The 22849-nt window shown below is 28.1% G+C and overlaps 1 protein-coding gene across 1 annotated transcript in view; it reads right to left on the reverse strand.

The window, feature by feature from the left end:
- The window catches only part of LOC111633840 (mitochondrial GTPase 1-like), a 38500-nt gene extending 16439 nt beyond the window's left edge, over window positions 1-22061 (reverse strand). Inside the window, exons 1-8 of the mRNA XM_023378475.1 lie at window positions 21998-22061; window positions 21622-21754; window positions 17557-17621; window positions 16130-16372; window positions 10525-10615; window positions 10392-10453; window positions 7506-7566; window positions 5290-5371 (exon numbers count right to left, since the gene is read on the reverse strand). Coding sequence (XP_023234243.1) covers window positions 5290-5371; window positions 7506-7566; window positions 10392-10453; window positions 10525-10615; window positions 16130-16372; window positions 17557-17621; window positions 21622-21712 — 695 coding nt within the window. The 5' untranslated portion in view covers window positions 21713-21754; window positions 21998-22061. The remainder of the gene's footprint in view (window positions 1-5289; window positions 5372-7505; window positions 7567-10391; window positions 10454-10524; window positions 10616-16129; window positions 16373-17556; window positions 17622-21621; window positions 21755-21997) is intronic.
- Window positions 22062-22849: the final 788 nt, after the last annotated feature.

Here is a 22849-nt window from a genome sequence, read left to right on the forward strand (position 1 = left end):
ACCGTGTAGATGTGTGTTGTGTGACCATGGGTGCACATATTGAAGGATTGTGATTAATGCATAAAAATCTTGGACAGTTGCCATTGCTTATGCTGTAAGGTGTGCCATATAAGGTAATAAATGGATTTATTATTAATTTTTAAAACTGAGCTATTCATTTATATACACCTGTGTGTGTGTGTGTGTGTGTGTGTATATATATATATATACATATATATTTATTTACGAGCTGATTAATTATTGCAACATTAAAATAATTAGTTTGATTACAAAGATTTGAGCTGAAATTTTTTAATTGAAAATAATAGAACTAGTTTTTATAACTAATTATCCCACAAGCCAAACAAACAAACTACAGTTGACCCCCTAAATAACACTGTTGATAATTCCGTTTTATATGAATTCCATGTTGTATGAGTCACTTAGATTTTACAAATACGTGAGCCGTTCACAGCCTGGCACACGTATTTGTAAAATCTAAGTGACTCATACAACATGGAATTCATATAAAATGGAATTATCAACAGTGTTATAGGGGGTCAACTGTATATTAAGGCCAATTTTAATAATTAATTATAAAATAATTTGGCTACAGGTAAGTGGCCAGGCTGCCATCTCTCCAAATTAAAATTAAATATTAATTATTAAATTCATCAAAAGTTCTGGAAGAAAAGAAATGGCCTAGAGTGGATGCAGATGTTACACATGTATATTAAATATTAATTTATAATTATTAAATTTATCAATATATATACAGTACATCATGCAGAAGTAAAGGCCAGTCCTCATTCAGTGCTGGGAATATGGATGTCTCGATTCTGCCAATACTTTTCTTGGGTATCGGATCTGGTATTGTTACTTTTTTACAGACAGGTAAGATCTAACCGAATTTGGATTTTAACATCAGTTTCAGCCAAAACTGAAACAAAATCTTACACTATTTTACATCACCAAACGATCGCCTAAATATCGGGCTATAATACGGCTAATTGTAAATATATATATTTACACTATTTTTGTTTAAGTTAAACTTTTATTGATTTTTGGTCATTAATATTTACTATACATTTGTTACATCAAATTATATTTTCAGAATATAAATATACAGTTTGCTTAGAGTTCAGATTATTATATTATTTATAATAAATTTATAAATAACTCTTCAAAAACTCAAATCAACTGATATAAATTAAATGTTACTAATATTATATTAGAAATTAGTTTTAACAATTTGTTAATAATATATAACATACTTTATTCTAGTTAGTTATGATAAAATTAAAAGTTTCAAAATCACATTATAGAATAGACAGCAATAGCTGGCAAGATTTCCAGTTTCGATATCCAATGCCAATACTGGCTGGTATTACTACTTTTAAAGTATCAATACTGGTATTGATACTTTCGTGGTATTGGGAAGTCCCTAGCTATGAGTGACCAGTATGGTTATATCTTAATTATTAATTGTTCTGGAGGTAAAGGTTGAACAGGCATCCAGGTAGTGTAACTGGCAATACATCTGTATGGTATGCAGGAGTTATAGGTTTGTCCAACTCCAGACTTATGTTTTTCTCCCAGAAGTTTCTAAATTAAAATTAAATATTAATTATAAAATTTATCAAGAGATTGCAGCCTAACCACTTACCTCTAGTCAAACTGTTTTATAATTAATTATTAAAATTAGCCTTAATATAGCCCAATAAACTGGTAGTTTGTTTTGCTTTATTTAAAAAATCAGATTATGAATTGAATGTTTATATGCATTATCCCACTTTATAATATGAAGACTGTAAATATCTAATAATTACACCCAACTTATTAAATTATAATGCTGAATTCATCCTACTGTAACTTGACTAATTAAATAAAAAGAAATAAAGTAATAATTTACAATATTTTAATACATTTAATAGCAAAATTAATTGTTTTTCCCTAAACAGGTAATTAATTTTTTAATTAGAAGAAAAGCAGGAAAATTAATATAATGACAAAAGACTCAATTATGTTTGATGAGTTCAGTAGTTGTTCACTGATGAATACACTTGCTGCTATTAAACTTGTACTTACTCATATAAATCACCGAGCATTTGTAGACTGGGCTACTCTTGTCTCTAACTGCTTGAAAGTTTACTCTCTTACTAGGAAACTTGGTCTGTGTAACCATGTGTAGTGGAGAGTAACACAGTGAATACATTTCTACAGGAGTAGCTTCAACAGAAATTATAACTTTTTTTTTCAGAACAAACAACTATGAGGAAATAGAGTATGGGTGAAAGATTGGAGATCAAAATGAGAGAAATATGGCATATCCTTAATGTATATAAAATAATTATTTTTGTTAAAAATGTCACTACTTTTGGATTAATTTTCTGCTATCATCATGACAATTAAATGAGCTAAGAATTGCCATGCTTATTAGAATCACATCACCAGTGGCACCATTGCAGCACTAAGTATCTTGCCACTACTGAGTAATAAGTGAATTTACTAGCCTAGAGTAATTAGTACTCATTATGTGTGTGTAAACTTGTTCAGACTTTTGTCAGTTTGAATTCTAGAAAGTAGCTAGTAAACATGCCCAATGTAATTGAATCCTAAGTCAAAGTAACAATTATGAATTTGTGAAATTTTTCAAAAACATTTTATCATTTGAAAATCAAAAATTACAGTAATTTCCTGCATGTAACACATAGATTATCTGTGTTTAAAGTAAACTGAGACATTCCATACAAATGAAAAATTACAATTATTGTTATTACCAATTTGGATAATTTCTCATTGTGTTAACTTACAGGAAAAGAAAGTAGATAAAGCAAAGCAAAGCAAAGCAAATCTCATATGAATACAGTCAAACCTCAGTTTACAAACTTAATTCATTCTTAAAAGTTGTTCTCAAACCAAAAACACATTTTCCCGTAAGAAACAATATAAACTGGATTAATCTGTTCCTAACTCCCAAAATAAAACATTTTTTTTTTTTAATACCTGTTTAGCTGTATTTGATTCATAAAAATAAGTACTTGCATTTGTACACAACATTTTGTAAAGTGTGAATAATGTTTCAATTGATTTGATTTCAATTATAATTTAAGTTTCAGTTTCAGTGTAAAAACCAGAGTTTTAACATCAAAATGAGTATTATTTTATTATTTTTAGTTTTAATTAACTGGCTACCTAGTGTTAATAAATATTATATTAGGTATTAATGTTATGATATATAATATTTATTAATAAAAAAACTTTATTTAATTTGTGTTAAGCATCTTTAAAAATGGATATGGATGTCATTTATATTATGCAAATGTCAATTAATGCAGTTTTTATTTAGTTTGATTTAAATTCAATTGCGAAGTGTACTGAAAAATGGTAGTAGTATCTTACTCGCATGCACCATTGAAATACAATTTGAATAACTATGTCATTGATGGTTCATGTCATGATTTCTAATGACACAAGATGATCTCTGCACCACTAACTTCTAAATTGGTAGTCCTGTTGTTGATTGGTTGGACCATCGATTTTCTTTAACATAGGGAGTATAGGAAGTGGCTGGCTCTACCAAGTAGTTAGTTCATTTGTAAATTATGGTGTTCAAAATTTTGTTTGTAAACAGGAGTTTGTAACCTGAGGTTTGACTGTATAAAAATAAGAGACCTAATCATTTTAGATTTAATGATTATATATGTTACAGTCAAAACCCGTTTTTAGTTAGAACGCGTTTTAACTAGTTGAAACTAGTTTATACTGAATGTCTTTGCTAAAACCTGTTTTGTCTAGTTAAAACTAGTTTTAACTCAAATTCATTTTTTACTAGCAGTAAATTTTAGTTTTAACTAGACAAAACGGATTTTAACAAAGACATCTAGTATAAACTAGTTTTAACTAGTTAAAACGCATCCTAACTAAAACTGGTTTTCACTGCAACGTATAAAGTGTTTCGGGGTAAGATGGTATGCGGGAAAGATGCATAATTTTTGATATTTTCAAATGGTGCCGTCACATATTGTCATGTATTTGTACGATGAATCGTTGGGCCAATATTGAGTGCGGAAAGCTGTAGTTGGCTACCGTTACTTCATTTTCTACATCCGAGAAGAATAAAAGCTAGATAAGAACGAAGTTTTTGTTGTGAAATGTTTCTAGAGTAATTTTAAACTAAAAGTTAAAATGGAATTTATTAAAAATTGCTAAAAACAATTAATGTGTGATGTAGTTAAGGTTCTAAAGTTTCCATTGTCAGCTACCGCCGATCCCGATCGGACATGCTGGAGCACGTGACTCTACTAGGCATCTTACCCCAACAAATGGAAAATATGCCACATTTTTCTTGGGGTAACGTGCCTATTTTTTGTTAATTGATTTCCAATATGCCTATTTTTAATAAACTTTTGTTTTCTCGTTTTATTGCAGGATATGCATAGAAATTATATAAGGACTTCTCAAAAAAGTTTTTGGACTGAAAAAAGCTTTCAGCTAGCTATAGAACACGTTAGAACGGGCGGAAACTTAACAATACTTATACTGTGCTGTTATACTTACTATGAAGTACTTTGTACTACATATGCAATAAATTAAATTTGGTTAAGAAATTCAAAAATTAATTTTAAGCAATTATATTTGTTATCTTACCCTAATGGCATTTGGCATCTCACCCAGATACTTGAGGTGAGATGCCTAAAATGCCAGACAGTGAAAAAGTCGTCATTGCAAACACAGTATACAATTTTTTTAAAATAAACTCCAAACTTTTATTTGAAAAACAAACTCCAGCATATGATATTTTCATTAAAGGGCTCCTAAACCCAAATTAGCGCTGTAATTTCCTTCATAAGCAAAATGTTAGGCATATTCCGCCAAATCACTATACATAACTTTATTTCTCCCAAACATATTTATGTAGCTAAAATTAGTTTTAACATTAGTTAAAACTAATTTTAGCTAAAACTAGTTGTATCTAAAATCAAAACATGTAGTTTAGAGTTTGTTAGAGTTTAGTTAAAACTAAAATTTACTGCTAGTCAAAAATGAATTTGAGTTAAAACTACTTTTAACTAGACAAAACGGGTTTTAACAAAGACATTCAGTATAAACTAGTTTTAACTAGACAAAACGCGTTCTAACTAAAAACGGGTTTTGACTGTAACATATATATAAATAACAAAATTTTCAACTCTAAGGAATTTCTTACTAACCAAATTATTTCTATATTTTACTAAATATTGCATTATTTAAATGCTAATTTATGCTTAAAGATTAGCATATTTGATTATTTATAACAATGGTGCTTACCTAAAGTTTCTGTGCTTATTTAAAATAAATAATAAATAATCGGCTAGAATGTCAGTATCAATTAATCCTTCTTTAATTGTATCTGAAAAATAAAATTAATAATTATAAGAAATAAATTTTCTTAACAGACATCTCTATTAGAAATGAAAACTTTTCCCCGATTAAACAATAACCATTTTTACAACTATAAGTATAAATTCTTTGTGATTAAATTTAAAATTTGGTAAAGTGCAATAAATTTTATAAAATTGCAGTTTTACATTTAAGATTTGTGTGACTTGTATATTTTAGAATGTTCTAATGATCTTATAGAACAGTGGTCACCAATCTTTCTGACCTCACAGACCACTAAACTCACAATTTTGAATCTCTCAGACTAATATCACGAATTTTTTAAAATAATACAAACATTTATAGAATAGTGATCATAAAAGTTCCATTTTACTTATTTACTTCATTAATATGAAATTCACTTGTTTAATTATAATAAATTAGTGTGAAGTTTGTTTCAGCTTGTTTGAATAAGTTTATGGATTCTTGGCACTTTTCCACCAAAGATGACAATTGCAATCACAACATTGTTGATTATTTATTGATTTATCCACATTATTATTTTTTGATAACAGTCATTTTGTGTTCAGTTTTAGATGCGAATAAAAATCCCCAAACAACCACCAGATTACATTGGGCTACTTTTCTGCAATTATGTTTTAATTAATTACTAAATAATTTGTCACTAGAGAGAGGCATTAGATATCCTCTTTTATTAAATTTAATAATTATAATTAAATTAATAAGAGATGGCACCTAATGCCTGCCTCTATCAACAAATTATTTAGTAATTAATTAAAATATAGTCACGGAAAAGTAGCCTGATGTAATCCAGTGATTGTTTAGCTTAAACAAACCTCACAAAACCCGATAAATTTGTAATGTATAAAAAATCCCAATGAGTGAGAAAAAACAACAAAGCATTTTGTATTTCTTTTGTAATACTTCGCATAATCTTGCATTAATGAATGTCCAAATTTCTCATGGACCATCAATGGTCTACAGTCCACAGGTTGGCAACCACTGTTATAGAAGGAAATAATAACAATAATATAAAAAAAAAATTTGAAATACAATGGTTAGAACAACTTTATATGGTAGATTTCTTTAGGTAAGTCCAAAAGTGATTACATTAAGTGATAACATGAAGTGGAGTAAGTAAATCAGATTACAATTAGACAAAATTGTGACTTTAATATTAAAAAAGGGCACGTTAAAACAATTTAAAAATATATAACTTTTAACTAAATGTAAGATTGGATGAATTACATATTAATTAATAAATGTTCTTTGGCAGTTACCAACTTTGACATCAATTTAAACTATTGTATTGTGAGTAAATAATGATTTAACCAATGCTTTAAGACAGTGTTTAGAGTGATAACAAGCAATCATTATCAATTATTAATGGCCACATATTAAGACTAAGAGCATGAAAAGAAAGCTTAAAAAGATCTATTTAATTGAGTTAAATAATTACAAAATGACACATTTTAACATCCATTTTAATATCCAACTAGGTTTAAACAATCATTAATAAAGATGTTTCTAAAACATGATTATGACTATATTTTGGGTTTTTTTATGGCAACTCATTTTGAAGATTAAACAATTATCATTTATTAATATTGTCTTTGTCACAATCAAAAAGTTTCCTACTATAATTTAATTACATGAATATAATCAGTGAGTTAAAAATATAAATGATGTGCTTATTTTTATTGTAAATAAAATTTATAAAATATACAGGGTGTTTCCTTCAAATTTCTCTATTTTCTGAATTAATATTGGGAAGAGAAATGTTAGTACAGTACTATAGACAATGGGAATAGTAAGTGAATCTGAAAAGGTTACTTACTATATTAAATCGGTACATTTCCACATTCCTGATATGACACTTTCATATCAGGAATGTATGAAATTCAGTTGTTACTTGATTTTGGCCCACATCTGATTGAGCATGTTAGAAGTCACACTATGCATCTATAATTCTTGTGTCTAGTACTTTTGGTGTATAATACAATCCTTGACATACCCACAAAGAAAAAATGCAAAGTGGGTGATGTCAGGTGATTGGCAAACCAAGAAATGGGACCTTGTTAATCAGCAATCTAAGTGATGTGGCAGTAAAGTCTATACAGCAGTAGCTGTCCTTTCAAGCATACGAGTATGTATATGAAACTTGAAGTATTGATCACCATTCTCTGACAAACTTCGTTCACATATCTGAACAAATAAATTTTACAGAACAGTTTAAAACTATGGAGTTCAAGGGAATACCCCACATTTTCTTTGAAATACAGTTTTAATGATAATTTGTGTATTCCAATTAACAACAATAATAAAAATTAATAGATTTCTCTAAAATTATTAACAAATGCCATTAAAGATTATGATTGAATTAAATTCTGATGGCATTTATTGTAAAGTATAAAAGATTATTAATGATGATTATTTCATGTAATGGAATTTGAAAATTAAATTTCTATTAAAATAATATCATTATCATCATCATCATCATCTTGAAATAATTTAAAAAATTAATGTAAATATTTATTTTTTCTTAAAATGATTTTAATTAAATTATGTTTTTAATGGGTTGCCGATTGTTAAATTTTAATTAAAATACTTTTTAATATTATGTTAACNATAAGTAACGAATATCAAACTAACATGCAATTATCAACAAATATTGTTATACATGTTGGTGTTTTGTTAAACAGAAAGCATTATATTTTTAAATTGCTTATAACTCAAAATGAATTTTGTAATACACAACGAAAGCATATGTATCCACATATAAAAGGAGAATTTTTACATTTCTTTCAAAAGATTGATTACAGATTTTCCAATCATTTTCCATTCTTCATCTTGATATTTATTACCACTAATTAATGAATGTACCATGCTCGTAATGTAAATCATTAATTTTTCTAAACTAAAATAATATTTAGAAAGTACTGTATTCAAAAGAATCAGAATTGGAGTTGGGAATTTTATCAGAATCAGAATTGGAGTTGGGAAGTTAAAAAATACTTTCGTAAAGGGCCTTCTAAAATGAAAGCTATCATTTTAAATTACTGTAATTATGTTAATTATAATCTGAGAAGTATGCAAGTATCTTTCATCATTGTAGTATTAATCTTTGTTAAATTAATATTAATATATTATATTACACATCTTTGATATTTTTACATAATTGCTATAGTTTGATTCGGTTTCAATTTAGGTCATTAAACTCTTTACTAAATTTCTTTTAATCAAAATGTTAAAATTAGAATTTGTTAAAGATGATAAAGGAAACTATATTAATTGAACTTTCATGACAAGCTTAGCTTAACTAGTAGTAAATTATTAAGATGTTTATACACACAAATCTATCATCAACAGTTCTCTTTTACCATATTATAACACACATTTATCAAATTAACAACCTGTTAATTTTAATTTATGCTTTGTTAATAAGTATTCCATATATTTTGAATAGATTCATAAAATGTTATTTCAAAATTATTACAGAAAATTGACTTTATTCTAAAGTATAAATAAATTTACAGCAAAACATTATTTTAAATGTATGCCTATTTCTTTAAATTCATTAACATCATAGAGTGATAATTATTTTATAATACAGTTATATTAACCTGTATGAAAATAAAAGATAATTTTATTATTAGGGTTTACCCTTATTTATGAAACTTAGGGTTTCCCCTAATATCAGTTGAAATGATAATGATCTAAATTTTGGATTTTTGTTTTGTTTATATTATTATTATTTTTAAAATAAACATGGAATAAGTTATCATTACTGTTATTTTTTAAATAAGGATTGTAACAATAGAAATCTGTAAAATTCAAACAGTAATAACTTTCATTTACTCTTATTTAAAAGTTTGTTTTTTTTAAAATACATTTAAGAGTTAAATAATTATAACATTTAAATTTTATTCCATTCCTTTCAAAGTTTGTTTCAAATGCTCTTATAAGATTTTTGACAGTATTTTCTTCAATCATTGCGACTGCTCTTTTCCACTTAAGAGAAAAATCTTTACATATTTTGCTGTTTGTTCTGCTTTTTTTTATTTATTTTTACAAGAGATAAAAATCTTTCTATTGGTTCGGACTGTGTATTGTAGCCAAATCTGGCCACCATTTCTTAGAAAAGGAAGATGTTTTTTAAATTTCAACACAAATATTTTCCTTTTGTCACAAATGACAACTTTTCAATCCACACTGGCAAATTGCTTGCCATACATGATATTTTGAGTCAAACTTTTCAACACTGATTGATGATTGAGATTCTGGAAGAACTTCTCCTTCAAGCATTGTATGATAGCATGAGACTGGAAGTGTTGAGAGGTCAGACTTCATGTATGTTTTACTGTCTAAAACCAAGCAAGCTTTATTCTTGCAATTAAAGAATACAATTTTCGAGCTCTAGTTTTACTTACCTTTCTTTGTTTTTCAGTCACTCTAGTAGGTATTTTTTGTTTTTTATATGATCTCATACTTTTACACTGCTTAGCCCTTTGAACCATTGTTTGATTAATTTTGCATTTTTTTGCAATAACTCTCACTTACATACTGCAATTTTTGGAAATGACCAATTATTTTTCTGGTGGAGTTGTGAGCTGTAATTATTTTCTACTGGAATCTGGCTTTCAAGAAATGAACAATGTCTTATGATACCGATTTAACATTCCATCCACTGTATTTTGGGAAACTTTTAGCTCTTTTGCTATGAAATGTCTTGGTTTTTTCTGGATTTCACAGCCATTTGTCAACAATTGTTTTTTCACAGTCTATTTCATTCAATGTTTAAAGCAATAGCACAGTTACTTTAATAAAACTGATAATGAAATTCTTATTCTAATTATTTGAAATTGTTGCTTTGGCAACAAACAAAATAATTAAAATTTTTGGAATTTTACAGACTTCTATCACTATAGTCCTTACATATAAAATTTTAAGATTAAATAATGACGTAGTAATATTTTTTTTTAAATTTGAAAAATATATAAACTAATTGATTCTGTACTATTTATATTTACTTTTATCTTCTCCAAGACTGAACGTGTGATTCCAGGCATGGATCCAACAGCTGTTGCTTTGTCTTAAAAAATAAATCTTTTATATGATTATCATTTAAATAATGATTTAAATCATAATATGGTATACCATTACCTTTATGTAAATATCTGTTTCTGAGAGCATTTATTACTGAAGATTTACCAACATTTGGAATTCCAATAATCATTATTGTATAATTACTTTTCTGATAAATAAAAATTAATAATTATTCAATTGTTTGAAGAATCGACTAATTTAAATTTTTAAGAAACGAGTTTTAAAATTCATTATTATTTCATTAAAGAAGAATAACTGAAACAATATAAAGTAAAAAATTCTAGAAGAATACATTGCATTTTGATTTAGAATAATGATTTACAATTATAAATTATTAATATAGTTTGAGCATATAAAAAGAAAACTAATTTTATAATTCTCAAAAAGAGCAATTTAAATTAAAATGTAAAAATAAATTTTACAATAATTTTTTAATTTATCATTTAACATTAAAACAATGATTTACAAATTATATTCAGAAAAAGACAGAGAGCAAATAGGATAAAAGCATATACTGTATAATACATTCATCATTATATCAATCCAACAACTTATTTGTTGCTAATATTTTTGTCCAATCTAAATGGTAATTTAAAATTATGCTCTGTGAATGTCTGTTTAAAATTTTTGATATTACTAATGTGAGGGTCGGACCGAATAAAATAAAATTCAATAAAGGAGCTCCAATTAAATTAAATATCTTTATTAAAGTTAAACAAAGAAAACTTCATTTTTCGAAATTTTACGAAAAAGGATATATACATTTCCTTCCCACGGAGCCGTTTCCTATCTCTCGGGAAACCGAAAAATGATTCACGAGGAACTTATCCTAAAAATCGGCGATTGGTGAAACCCAGTAACGTGACGAAAGGGATAAAAGAGGGGTGATGACGAGAAAAGGAGGTCCGTCGTCGCTGTCCGTGAACACGGTCCATCATCACCGTTCATGATCGGGGAAACCCCGTGCCGATCCTCATCGCCGCCGTCCGTTCCTCAAGACAACTTGTCCGATCCGGTTAGAAAACGTCCGACCGTNGGATGCAAAGAACAGTTACTCATAGATTCAGTCATTTTACAGCAAGCACACAAATAACACAGAAACATACACATGTCATATATAGACTACAGAAAAGCATTTGACAGTGTTCCACACAGTTGGCTGCTACATATTCTACACATGTACAAAATACATCCATCATTCATTGCATTCTTCCAAAACACTATGCAGCACTGGAGAACAACACTACATCTCAGGATTCATAAAACTTCCATACAAACAGAATATTCATTAGGCGAGGAATTTTTCAAGGAGATTCCTTGAGTCTTCTCTGGTTCTGATTAGCCCTGAACCCATTATCTAACATGCTAAAAAAACATGCAATATGGTTACAATATTAGACATGAAAAAACAACATAGTTTACACTGTTACATCTCCTGTATATGGACGAAATAAAACGTTATGCATCCATACAAAAACAACTTCATCAACTCTTAAAAATCACACATTCATACTCCAAGGACAGACAAATGCAAAACACTTCACATAGAAAAAGGAGTTTCGAAGAACTTACCACCAGCCTCACGCATACTTACAAAGTTAAGCCATGTATTGTTACAAAAAAGACTCAAAATCCAAGTAACAAATTAATAAAATTGCAGATAATAAGTAACGAATATCAAACTAACATGCAATTATCAACAAATATTGTTATACATGTTGGTGTTTTGTTAAACAGAAAGCATTATATTTTTAAATTGCTTATAACTCAAAATGAATTTTGTAATACACAACGAAAGCATATGTATCCACATATAAAAGGAGAATTTTTACATTTCTTTCAAAAGATTGATTACAGATTTTCCAATCATTTTCCATTCTTCATCTTGATATTTATTACCACTAATTAATGAATGTACCATGCTCGTAATGTAAATCATTAATTTTTCTAAACTAAAATAATATTTAGAAAGTACTGTATTCAAAAGAATCAGAATTGGAGTTGGGAATTTTATCAGAATCAGAATTGGAGTTGGGAAGTTAAAAAATACTTTCGTAAAGGGCCTTCTAAAATGAAAGCTATCATTTTAAATTACTGTAATTATGTTAATTATAATCTGAGAAGTATGCAAGTATCTTTCATCATTGTAGTATTAATAATTGTGATATTAATATTAATAATGTAAAAATTGGAAAAAAAATAATGTAAAAAAAGTTAAAGAACATTTTGCCATAATTATGCAAAACAATACAATTAATTTAAATACGGGTGTGTTGATAGCTGCATGCTGGGAGACTTTTCTCAGATATATAGGTGGAAATTCATAATGGAAACTAATAATGGAATATTGTTGGAATTTTAAACTGTATACTGATAACCCTACTGAAAGAGGAGGCCTACTTTTTTGGCAAAATGCATTTAGGGAATTTAACAAAGTAATAAAGTGTATTCTCTGCAATTGGGTTTGCTTTAACCTTTTTTTTAACTTTAATTTTTATTTCATTATTGATATAATGTTTTAGAATTTTGAAGTTATCTACCCTCTGTAAGTCAGAATGGAAAGAAAAATTGATATTTCATCTATTTCTCTACAATACAATTAAGTAATAATTAAATATTAGTTTATTGGAAACTTTCATGTCGACAAAGCAGAGAGTATGCGATACCCCCATACACGATATGATGTCTGTCACAGCAAACTGTAACCATGCTCTAACTGTCCATTTTATGAAAGATAGGGTGACTTTAGCTTTGTCATCTGGTTGACTTGACTGGCAATCTGTATTCTGTATCTGTATAAGCTTATACAGGGTGTAACATGAAGGCATGTAAAAATTTGAGGGATTGTAGAGAGGTTAATTTTAAGTCAAAAACACTAGAGCCATATTTTTAGTTGAAGCATTCATTTTGAGTTATAAGCTATTTTAAAAATGTGACATCACTTCCTTCTTAGTGAAACGCCAACTTACTTATGAAAATATTTGTTAATAATGCACATTAGTTTGATATTTGTTACTTACTATCTGGAATTTTAAACATTTAAAACATTTTATATTCAAAAATGTTCTAAGAACAATGTTATCAATATTTTAACGTTCTTGTGCATAAAAATGCTTTAACATGCAAATTTTAGCTAACTGTGGAAGTTATCACCAGCCTGAAGCAAACATATAAAGTTAAGCCATGTATTGTTACAAAAAAGACTCAAAATCCAAGTAACAAATTAATAAAATTGCAGATAATAAGTAACGAATATCAAACTAACATGCAATTATCAACAAATATTGTTATACATGTTGGTGTTTTGTTAAACAGAAAGCATTATATTTTTAAATTGCTTATAACTCAAAATGAATTTTGTAATACACAACGAAAGCATATGTATCCACATATAAAAGGAGAATTTTTACATTTCTTTCAAAAGATTGATTACAGATTTTCCAATCATTTTCCATTCTTCATCTTGATATTTATTACCACTAATTAATGAATGTACCATGCTCGTAATGTGAATCATTAATTTTTCTAAACTAAAATAATATTTAGAAAGTACTGTATTCAAAAGAATCAGAATTGGAGTTGGGAATTTTATCAGAATCAGAATTGGAGTTGGGAATTTTATCAGAATCAGAATTGAAGTTAGGAATTTTATCAGAATCAGAATTAGAAGAAATTCTGGTATCATCCCATCACTAGTTTTAACATACATTACAATGTTCTCAGATAATTATTAACGTAACTGAAATAATTTAAAATGGCAGCATTTTTTGGAAGGCCCTGTATATGTTGTATTAATGAATGAATAATGATCTCATTTGAAAGAAAGATAAACTTAATAAACACAAATACCTATATATTAGAAACATATTCTTAAAGAATTTATTTGGAAACAAATTAAATTTACCTGCTTTTGAAATATACTGTATTGTCTTAAATATTAGTTGGTATTTTTCTAGTTTTAAAGGGGCTAAAAGAAAAGGTGTATGGAGTTAATTGTTCCACAAAATTTTATCACCAATTTGTTTAATGATGTTAAATGTCATCCAAGTTATGACCTGCCATGCCAAACAGTTGCCATGCTATATTAATGCAACTAACTACTACTTAAATGTCAAGTAATTTGGCCTAGAGGTAGATATCTCTGATAAATTTAATTTTTATTAATTAATTAAATTAATTATTAAAATATTAATTTAATTATTGAAACAACTCCAAACAATCATTCATTAATGAATCATTTTTAATGAATTCATTAAACAGACAACCCAATCTCAGTTTTATGTCAATATTACTACTATAATATACAGGTATACCTCGCCTTACGTCAGTAATTGGTTCCAGAAGAATGACTTAAGTCGAAAAACGATGTAAGTCGAATTTACTTGTCTCTGAATTGTAATTTATGGTTTGCCACTAGGCTAAACCATAAATTACCAATTCCCGTTCTGTATTTTATTTATTAATGCAATGAATCTATCCATTGTATAATTCAACAATCACGAAAATCAGAGAAAAATTATAGGGAATTTCCATATATATATATATATAATGCTAAACAAAACAATAAATGAAGAAAACAAGTTTGTTCTTAACATTCTAGTTGCATCACTCAATAGAAATAAAGTCAGACTAATGTTTAAAACTTCACTACTTTCTTAAGAAAACTAATTTTACAATAGTCATGCAGGTTTTCAATAGTATTATGGTAAGTCTGTGCAACTATTGCTTATGACAAAGTGTGACTTGTAAGACATGAGGCAAGTTTCATGCTTCTTGCATTTTCAGAGCTCAAGGTCTTGTATCAGAATTTGAAACATATCACTTGTACAGTTCATGCAATTCACAGAATCTGTGAGAATTAGAAATGAATTTTTTCTCACAAATTAATATCTAACAGATTTCAAGATCTTACTAAAGTATCCTTCATGGATACAGATGTACCAAGAATTCACCAATCTTTCATTGCCTCCAACACCAGTAGTGACATGGGGATCATGGATTATTTCTATAGCCTTTCCCTGTGAAAACTTTGATCAAACTTCAAGTTTCCTGAACGGTTTAAGTGAGGATTCTAAAGCCATTTCAAATGTAGAGGAACTGTCAGCTAGTAGTGACCTCCACAGAAAATTGTACTTAGTTCATACTTATAAGTTCCCAATGAAAGCTGTAACTAAACTTAAAGAGCAAGATTTAGGAGAAGAAGAGTAATAAATCATTGTGAATAAAGTTAAGAACACTTGGAAAGATTTGTAAAAGCTGATGGCAACTCTGAACAAATATTTTGATCTTGAGAAAGTCTTCACAAAAAATGAGCTCCCATACTTACTACTCACTAAATTAGCTCTTCTCATACCAGCAGATTTAGACAGATACTTTTCATTATATAAGCATCTTTTTGGAAGACAGGAAGATGAATTTTATCATGCAATCAATCAAGAAACAATATCATTTAATATACCAATAAGTTTCTGATGTAGATTTAGTGATATGCTAAAAGTAATGAACATGAAAATGTTATTCCACTAATATTCAATTTAAATCTCATCCTACTTTAGTTTAAATAATTCAGAAATGTTCCAGTATGTGAAGTAATTAAATAAATATGCACCTTTTCTAGTACCTTTTTAGCAATTTTTTGCACCTAAAATTCCTCTCCTTAATCAAAACATATAAAAATCTTTATGTTTAATAAAAATAAAGAAAAACTTACTCTCTTAATTCCTTCATCATTCTGATTTTTACAATTAGTAAAAATAACATTGTTTATATTTTCAGTTTTAAATTTCTCCAAAATCTGTGATTTATAAGATAATTCTGAAAGATCCATTTTGTTTAATATCATAATATGAGGCTTTATTGCTGTCAATAAATTATGAAAATTGTAATTTCTTCCACTGAAAGGAATGTTAAATAGTTAAGAAATATTAATACCAATAAAACTTTATTTAATAATATTAAATTATTCTTTTATTAAGGTTGAGACTTATTCACAAATAATGTGGCACTCTGTTCGGATACAATCACACAAGGAGTGAAGCTACTAACTGCAAGTTTTTTTATTGCTATCAGTTTGTCAAACTGACAGCAAAAAAAGTAACTTCACTCCTTCTGTGATTGTATCCGAACAGAGTGGCACATTATTTGTGAGTATACTCAACCCTAATAACAAGTATGTATGGATTTTGATACTCATTAAAGGAATATATTTTTTTCTTAATTCAATTGATCCATTTTTTCAATGATACGACCAAACAACTATCTGAATTGCAACAGTTTTTCTTCTTGTAGTTTCTATTTTCTTTTTAATTTTTACACTTTTTTGTACAAATTAAAGACAAAGTCACTCTAAAAAATATTTTCAGACAATCACCATTTTTATAGTGTTCTAGAACAAACTTTTTGATTGCTATTATAGTAAAACAAGTGCTATTTAAATCCCTACAACAAAATATGATTTCTCTTCTTTTATTATATAATATATACCAAAATGTGACTTTCTCAAGAATAATTGTCTAGTAAAACTGCCTAGGGTGTTGTTTGATAGTAAGAAACTGGTATAGAATTTTCTAAAATATCATTTGCTTTAAGGAATATTTTAAAAATTTCTAAACCATTGGATATTCAAAATATCATAATCCAAGAAATTCATTGCATTTATTAATATTAATATTCAAAATACAGTATATTGTAACACATTTTATGTATTAAATATTCATTGATTATGAACATACAAAATAAAGTTCTCACAGCAAAAATATGTTCCATTTGTATAATATGCTTGTATGAACAGACCTTCTACAATGAGCAGTGTTAACAGTTACTTATTAATAACTTTTGTTAAGCCCCTGTCAACCATAACCATGCATGAATAAGTCAGACTGTAAACACTGCTACATCAGTGAAAGATACTGTGTTTGCTCAATTGTATATATTAAAACAATTGATTAACTGGACATGATTGATCAGTAGATGAAACTTGACTGTTTAGTCACCACTGGCATATATTATATCATTTTTTAAATACTTAAATTAAGAAATCAAATTATAAATGCATGTTTTTTAATTATATAATAAATTAATGAAGGATATTCTAGCATCATGCACTTCAAGAATACAGTCAACACTCTTCAATTTCTGTTGCATTTTTCGTATTCCTATCAAATGAAAAAATTATTAATTTAAATATCATAATATTTTAAAAAATAAATATCTAGAAATAATATTAAAATATTTTATAAAAATAAATTTAATGATAATAAATTGTAAATATTTGATTTAAACTGTTTTTTAGAAATATTAGCATATATATATATATATGCTAATATATATAATGATGATTCTCTTATTTTATAATAATGATTCTCTTTATTTGACATTAATTATATATAACAAGAGTTGTTAATCTTTTTCCGAGAGCCATAAAAGAAGTCTGGGAAGAGTTATGAAACATATAGTCAAACATTAAGATATTTTTTATTTCTGAACAATAATGGACATAAATCAATGTAATTTACAACTGTTTTTTCAAAAGAATGTCATCAAAATTGAAGATAAATTGTGACACCCAATATTAAAATCCATAAATATTCATTGGACAGTGATTTTTATTTTATATACAGTAAAACCTGTTTGAACCAGAAATTCACAATACCAAATATTTTTTTCTGGTTGGCAGGTTTGTTTCCAGCAGGTTTTACTATTTTTTTAATTTATAAACTACACAAGATATTTTTTTAGTAGTAAAATCACTTTTATATATGTAACAACATTTTATTACTATGCTAATCCAGATTAATCCAAGTGATTTCAAAGATAGGAATATTTAAATGCAAAAATTGAGAACTATTTTATTGCAAAAAGTTCTCATAGTTTCCAAGAACTTGTGCTAGGTATTTGAATACTTTTCTTATGCAATCCTTATGAACTCATATGATAGTAAACAAGCCAGTTCCATCATCAAAACCTAGCATTTTGCTCTTCTATTAGAAATTCTAATTGCATTACAGTAATACAAAGATAAGGGCCAGTTTTGGTAGGTGTGCAGTGCATGCATGCATGCAGGTGGCCACATTCTTGGTTTGGTCGATAGTGCACATTAAAAAATAAAATTCAAATGTAATTTAATATTATTTTAATATGGTGGTCGACGATGAAATAGACTGATGTTTGCAAAATGACTGAAGATATAGTTGTGCAATTTATGGATACAAATAACCAGCTTTATTTTTGTTAGCATCTTATTATTAAGTTTAAAGTTACATTTACGTAACTCATTGTAAATGGTTGTGTTAAATAATATTGATATAAGTATAAGGTTTTATGTTTATGCTTAATTTTCATTGTAAGTGGGCCTTCATTCCTGTACCATTAATCTTAAGGTGATACTTACACAATTGTTTTAATTGTTGATGGAACCGAAAGAAAATTTAAATAAAGAAAAGATGCACATGGACGTTATTAATTTAAACATTTAAATTAATTTTTATATACACATATTTAGTATATAAATACAATATACACATAAGAAAAATTTCTTTAACTTAATTTCATTATAATTTGCAAATTCTACTTTATGGTAATGCTAAAATATAACTTTGAACAATGGTGCCTGATATCTACGGAGCTGCTTGATTTAAATAACATTATAGATTTTTTTTTTATCCCTGTCAACTATATGAAACTGTCGTAAAACATACCAGTAGACTCTCGTGGATTGAATTAATTTATGAATTTACATGTGATCAGCACTGAAAGGTGTGGCCAAATATCTGTAGCACGCAGGCAGCTAACATTCAAAAACCAGTCCTGACAAAGATCAAGTTATTTTGTGACCTGGCATCTTGAGGAATTTTAATACTGTTATTAAATATTTACTTCATTCTCTGTAACTATCAACTTATAACTTATAGTATATACATAGCCAATTTATATAAAGTAATAGAAACAGACAATAAATAAATTAGCAATAAAAAATGGACTACTGACCAAAAACCAGCAGAAATAGTAAAACTCACATTAGTGAACATTTTTCTCCATATTAAATGGACATCTTCAGGCTTTTAACATTCTAAATCCAAACCACATGAGATAGAATGCTTTGATTTGAAATACAGAGACTCATTTATTGATGAGGTTTGACTTTAGAATGTTAAAAGCATGATGTCACTTTGATATGGGGGATAACATTTGATAATGTGAGTTTTACCATTTCTGCTGATTTTTGGTTTTTGGAACAATAGTTTATTTAAATTTAACTTCTTTTTAGCAGTTGTTATTTGTTTATTAATATAAAATTGTTTGAATAATTCCATCTAGAACAAAAAGATTAAATACTTGGCTGGCACTGGATCTGAAGCCAGTACAAGTGCCACAATCAGGATCCTTGCTCCAAAGCCCTGGTTTTAGAAATCTCAAGTCTAATAGGATTTGGGCCTTCCTGTCCAGGCTAATATATGTTGAACTTTGCAGCACATTCAAATTGCCATATATCATTCTACTATAACTTGAATACTTATTCAATGTATTTGAAATATTTAGTTATTCTGTTAATAATTTATTATAAAGCATATACTAAGAAGAAGAAAATAAGGCATTAGTTCTATAAACCATACAAGTTTTTAAGTTTTAATACTGTATATGTTACAACCAATGTTAACCATTTTCTCATAATAAAGCAGTGGCGTGCAGTGACATTTGATGATAGGGAAACTGTGCCAACTCTGGATAGAATCATTGAAAATATTATATGATATTTTGGTATTTAGCATCCATGAGCTAAACTGCGTGAGGTTGGTGCTCTGTAAAGTACATAAGCCAATGCCTGTAATTTGGCTGCTTTACACGATTAAAATATTTTCGCCAAGGAAGCTGTCCCTTATTCAACAATACAGCACTTCCATTGGGAATATGCATATATGAATTTATATTTGAATACACAATAGCAATCTTATCATTTTTTTCACATGTAGTATAGAAATTTGTAATAAGATACATAATGCGATTATAATAAAATATTAATTTTAATTAATTCATAGTATGTTAAAATATGAAAATATTTAAACCTGCTTTAAACACTACAATGGACATGTTGCCTGGTAACATGGCTTTAATACAGCTGATAAGCAAACCAACGATAGTTTGTTTCAAATGAAACAGACTGTCATTGGCTTGCTTATTCAGCCACATTAAAGCCACTTCACCAAGCAATGTGCCCAATATATCTCAATTTAACGAGATGATAAAAGTTAGTGTCTCCAAAATTTGCTACTCTGGGAGAGAACCCAGCAAAATCATTTATAAATCCAACAATGCATATAATTACAATTTATATAAAATGAATTAAATGAATACATTTAGTTTTTAACAATATATTTATATATATATATATATATATATAAAAATGGACATGTATGTCCCTATATTTCACTTTTTCGCCAAAACTACACATCGCACGTGAATAGTGTTTGTATGTGGTGGTAGCCCCAAGTCTCCATTCGTGCATAGGGGTGGTTGCGTCTCGATAGCTATAAGGGTGCGGGAGATATGAGGCTGAAAGTGGTTGAAAGTGGCTTTCTATTTCGAATGTTTTGTTCGAATTTGTTCGAATTAAATTCGAACATAAAATTCGAATATTGGTTCGATTATAGAACGATTGTAAACGTTCCAGAAACGTTGAAAATAGTTCGTTTGACTAAACGTAAAAATTCTCTAATTAGTCTGGAAACGGGGGACCTAATTCTTGCATTCTGTGAAAACGGGTAAGATTAGCTATAATGTAATTATCTTAATCTTCACTATCATTACTTTTTGCCCAGCGAAGCGGGTCCTTGCAGCTAGTTAAATATAAAAAGTACAAAATATCAATAACATACATTACAAGAACAGTTTTTCATTTTTCTATTTTTTTTTGTTTTGACATTACATAAACATATTACTTATAACTAAGATTAAGACATCCAAATACTAAAAATCATATAAATAGTTGTAAAAATGATAATTTACATGAGTTTTAGTGCCTAGAAGTTCTAGCTCTGATCAATAAAGTCAAAATATAATAAATATGCTAATTTATTAAAAAACAAGAGATTAAAAATTCCATTATACATAAAAAAATGAGTATATTTGAATTGTTTGGGTATAATATAAATTATATACCTGTACTCATATGTCCTGGATACCAATTAACTGTCTCTTTTATGGGATAAACAAACTTCTCACGAAAATTGACCACGTGTTTATATGCCATTTCCTTTATTTTTCGAAATTTATATCTTCTGATAATTGCTTTCTGTAAGTAAACAGAAAAGTATCGTTAATAAGTTACTTTTAGGCCAATGTCTATATATTTAAATATAAATAAATTGCTTTAAATTTATATTAATATAACGTGAAAAAAGAAATAAATATAACTACAATAACGGCTACGTATTTTAAATATATTTAATTATGTAGTTGCTATTTTATCAATTTTTCTAATATTTTCGCCATTAAAAAGAATAAAAATTGAATGCAAATAAATTAACGAACTCACACATCATACACGCTGGAAATTGTTTACACCTGATAAACAGATGGCAGCGTCTTCAGCGGTTGTGAAATGAACTAAAGTATAAGCTTAATTTAAAAAATAAAATTATTAAAAAAATAACCATAAAATTATTTTATAATAATTTTATTAATATCTAAAGAAAGTGAAGAATACTTTTATTGGACGTTTACATATATTTAATAGTATTTATTAAATGGCCGAGCGGTTAAGGTGGCAGCCTACCGCTCTGGGGGACCCGGAACCCGGGACCGAATCCAAACTGGGTCGAAAAATCTCCAGGAATTTTTCGGGAGATGGTCCGACTGGATATCCTCCCGATCCAGTCCCTCATCATCCGGTTGCCCCATTTTGGGCCTGGTCGAACCCATAATGAGCTTGCTAAAAAAAGGCCCTCTTAGTGCTCACAGAGCGGAAAGAATAAAAAGATAATACTCTAAGAAATAGAGTTTAAATGTTGTAAGGAACAAGGCTCGAATATTCGATACGGACCACCTCCCAAAAAATTCCCGCGGTTTTTTGACATGCTCAGATTCGTTTCCAAGTACCTCAGAGCGGCAATATCCTGTTTGACAGATTGCCACGTGTTGCATTGCAGTAGCTTACCGAACCAAACCAAAACAAAGTACTGTACAAGAAATGCCAGAGGAAGAACTAAAAAATTCCTCACAATTACAAAAATAAAAAATTTACATTAAATTCAGACTTATAAATCTTGAAAAGTTAAATTTGTCTCTGAAAAATTGCTCTATAAATAAATAGCTTTGGATCGGAGCAGTCGGAAGGCCAAACCGATATGCCCGGTGCAAGCAAGTCTGTAACGCAGCAAACTGGCCA

This window comes from Centruroides sculpturatus, unplaced genomic scaffold (assembly GCF_000671375.1).
Source record: "Centruroides sculpturatus isolate CEXI.00-Female unplaced genomic scaffold, Cexi_2.0 scaffold690, whole genome shotgun sequence".
NCBI lineage: Eukaryota > Metazoa > Arthropoda > Arachnida > Scorpiones > Buthidae > Centruroides > Centruroides sculpturatus.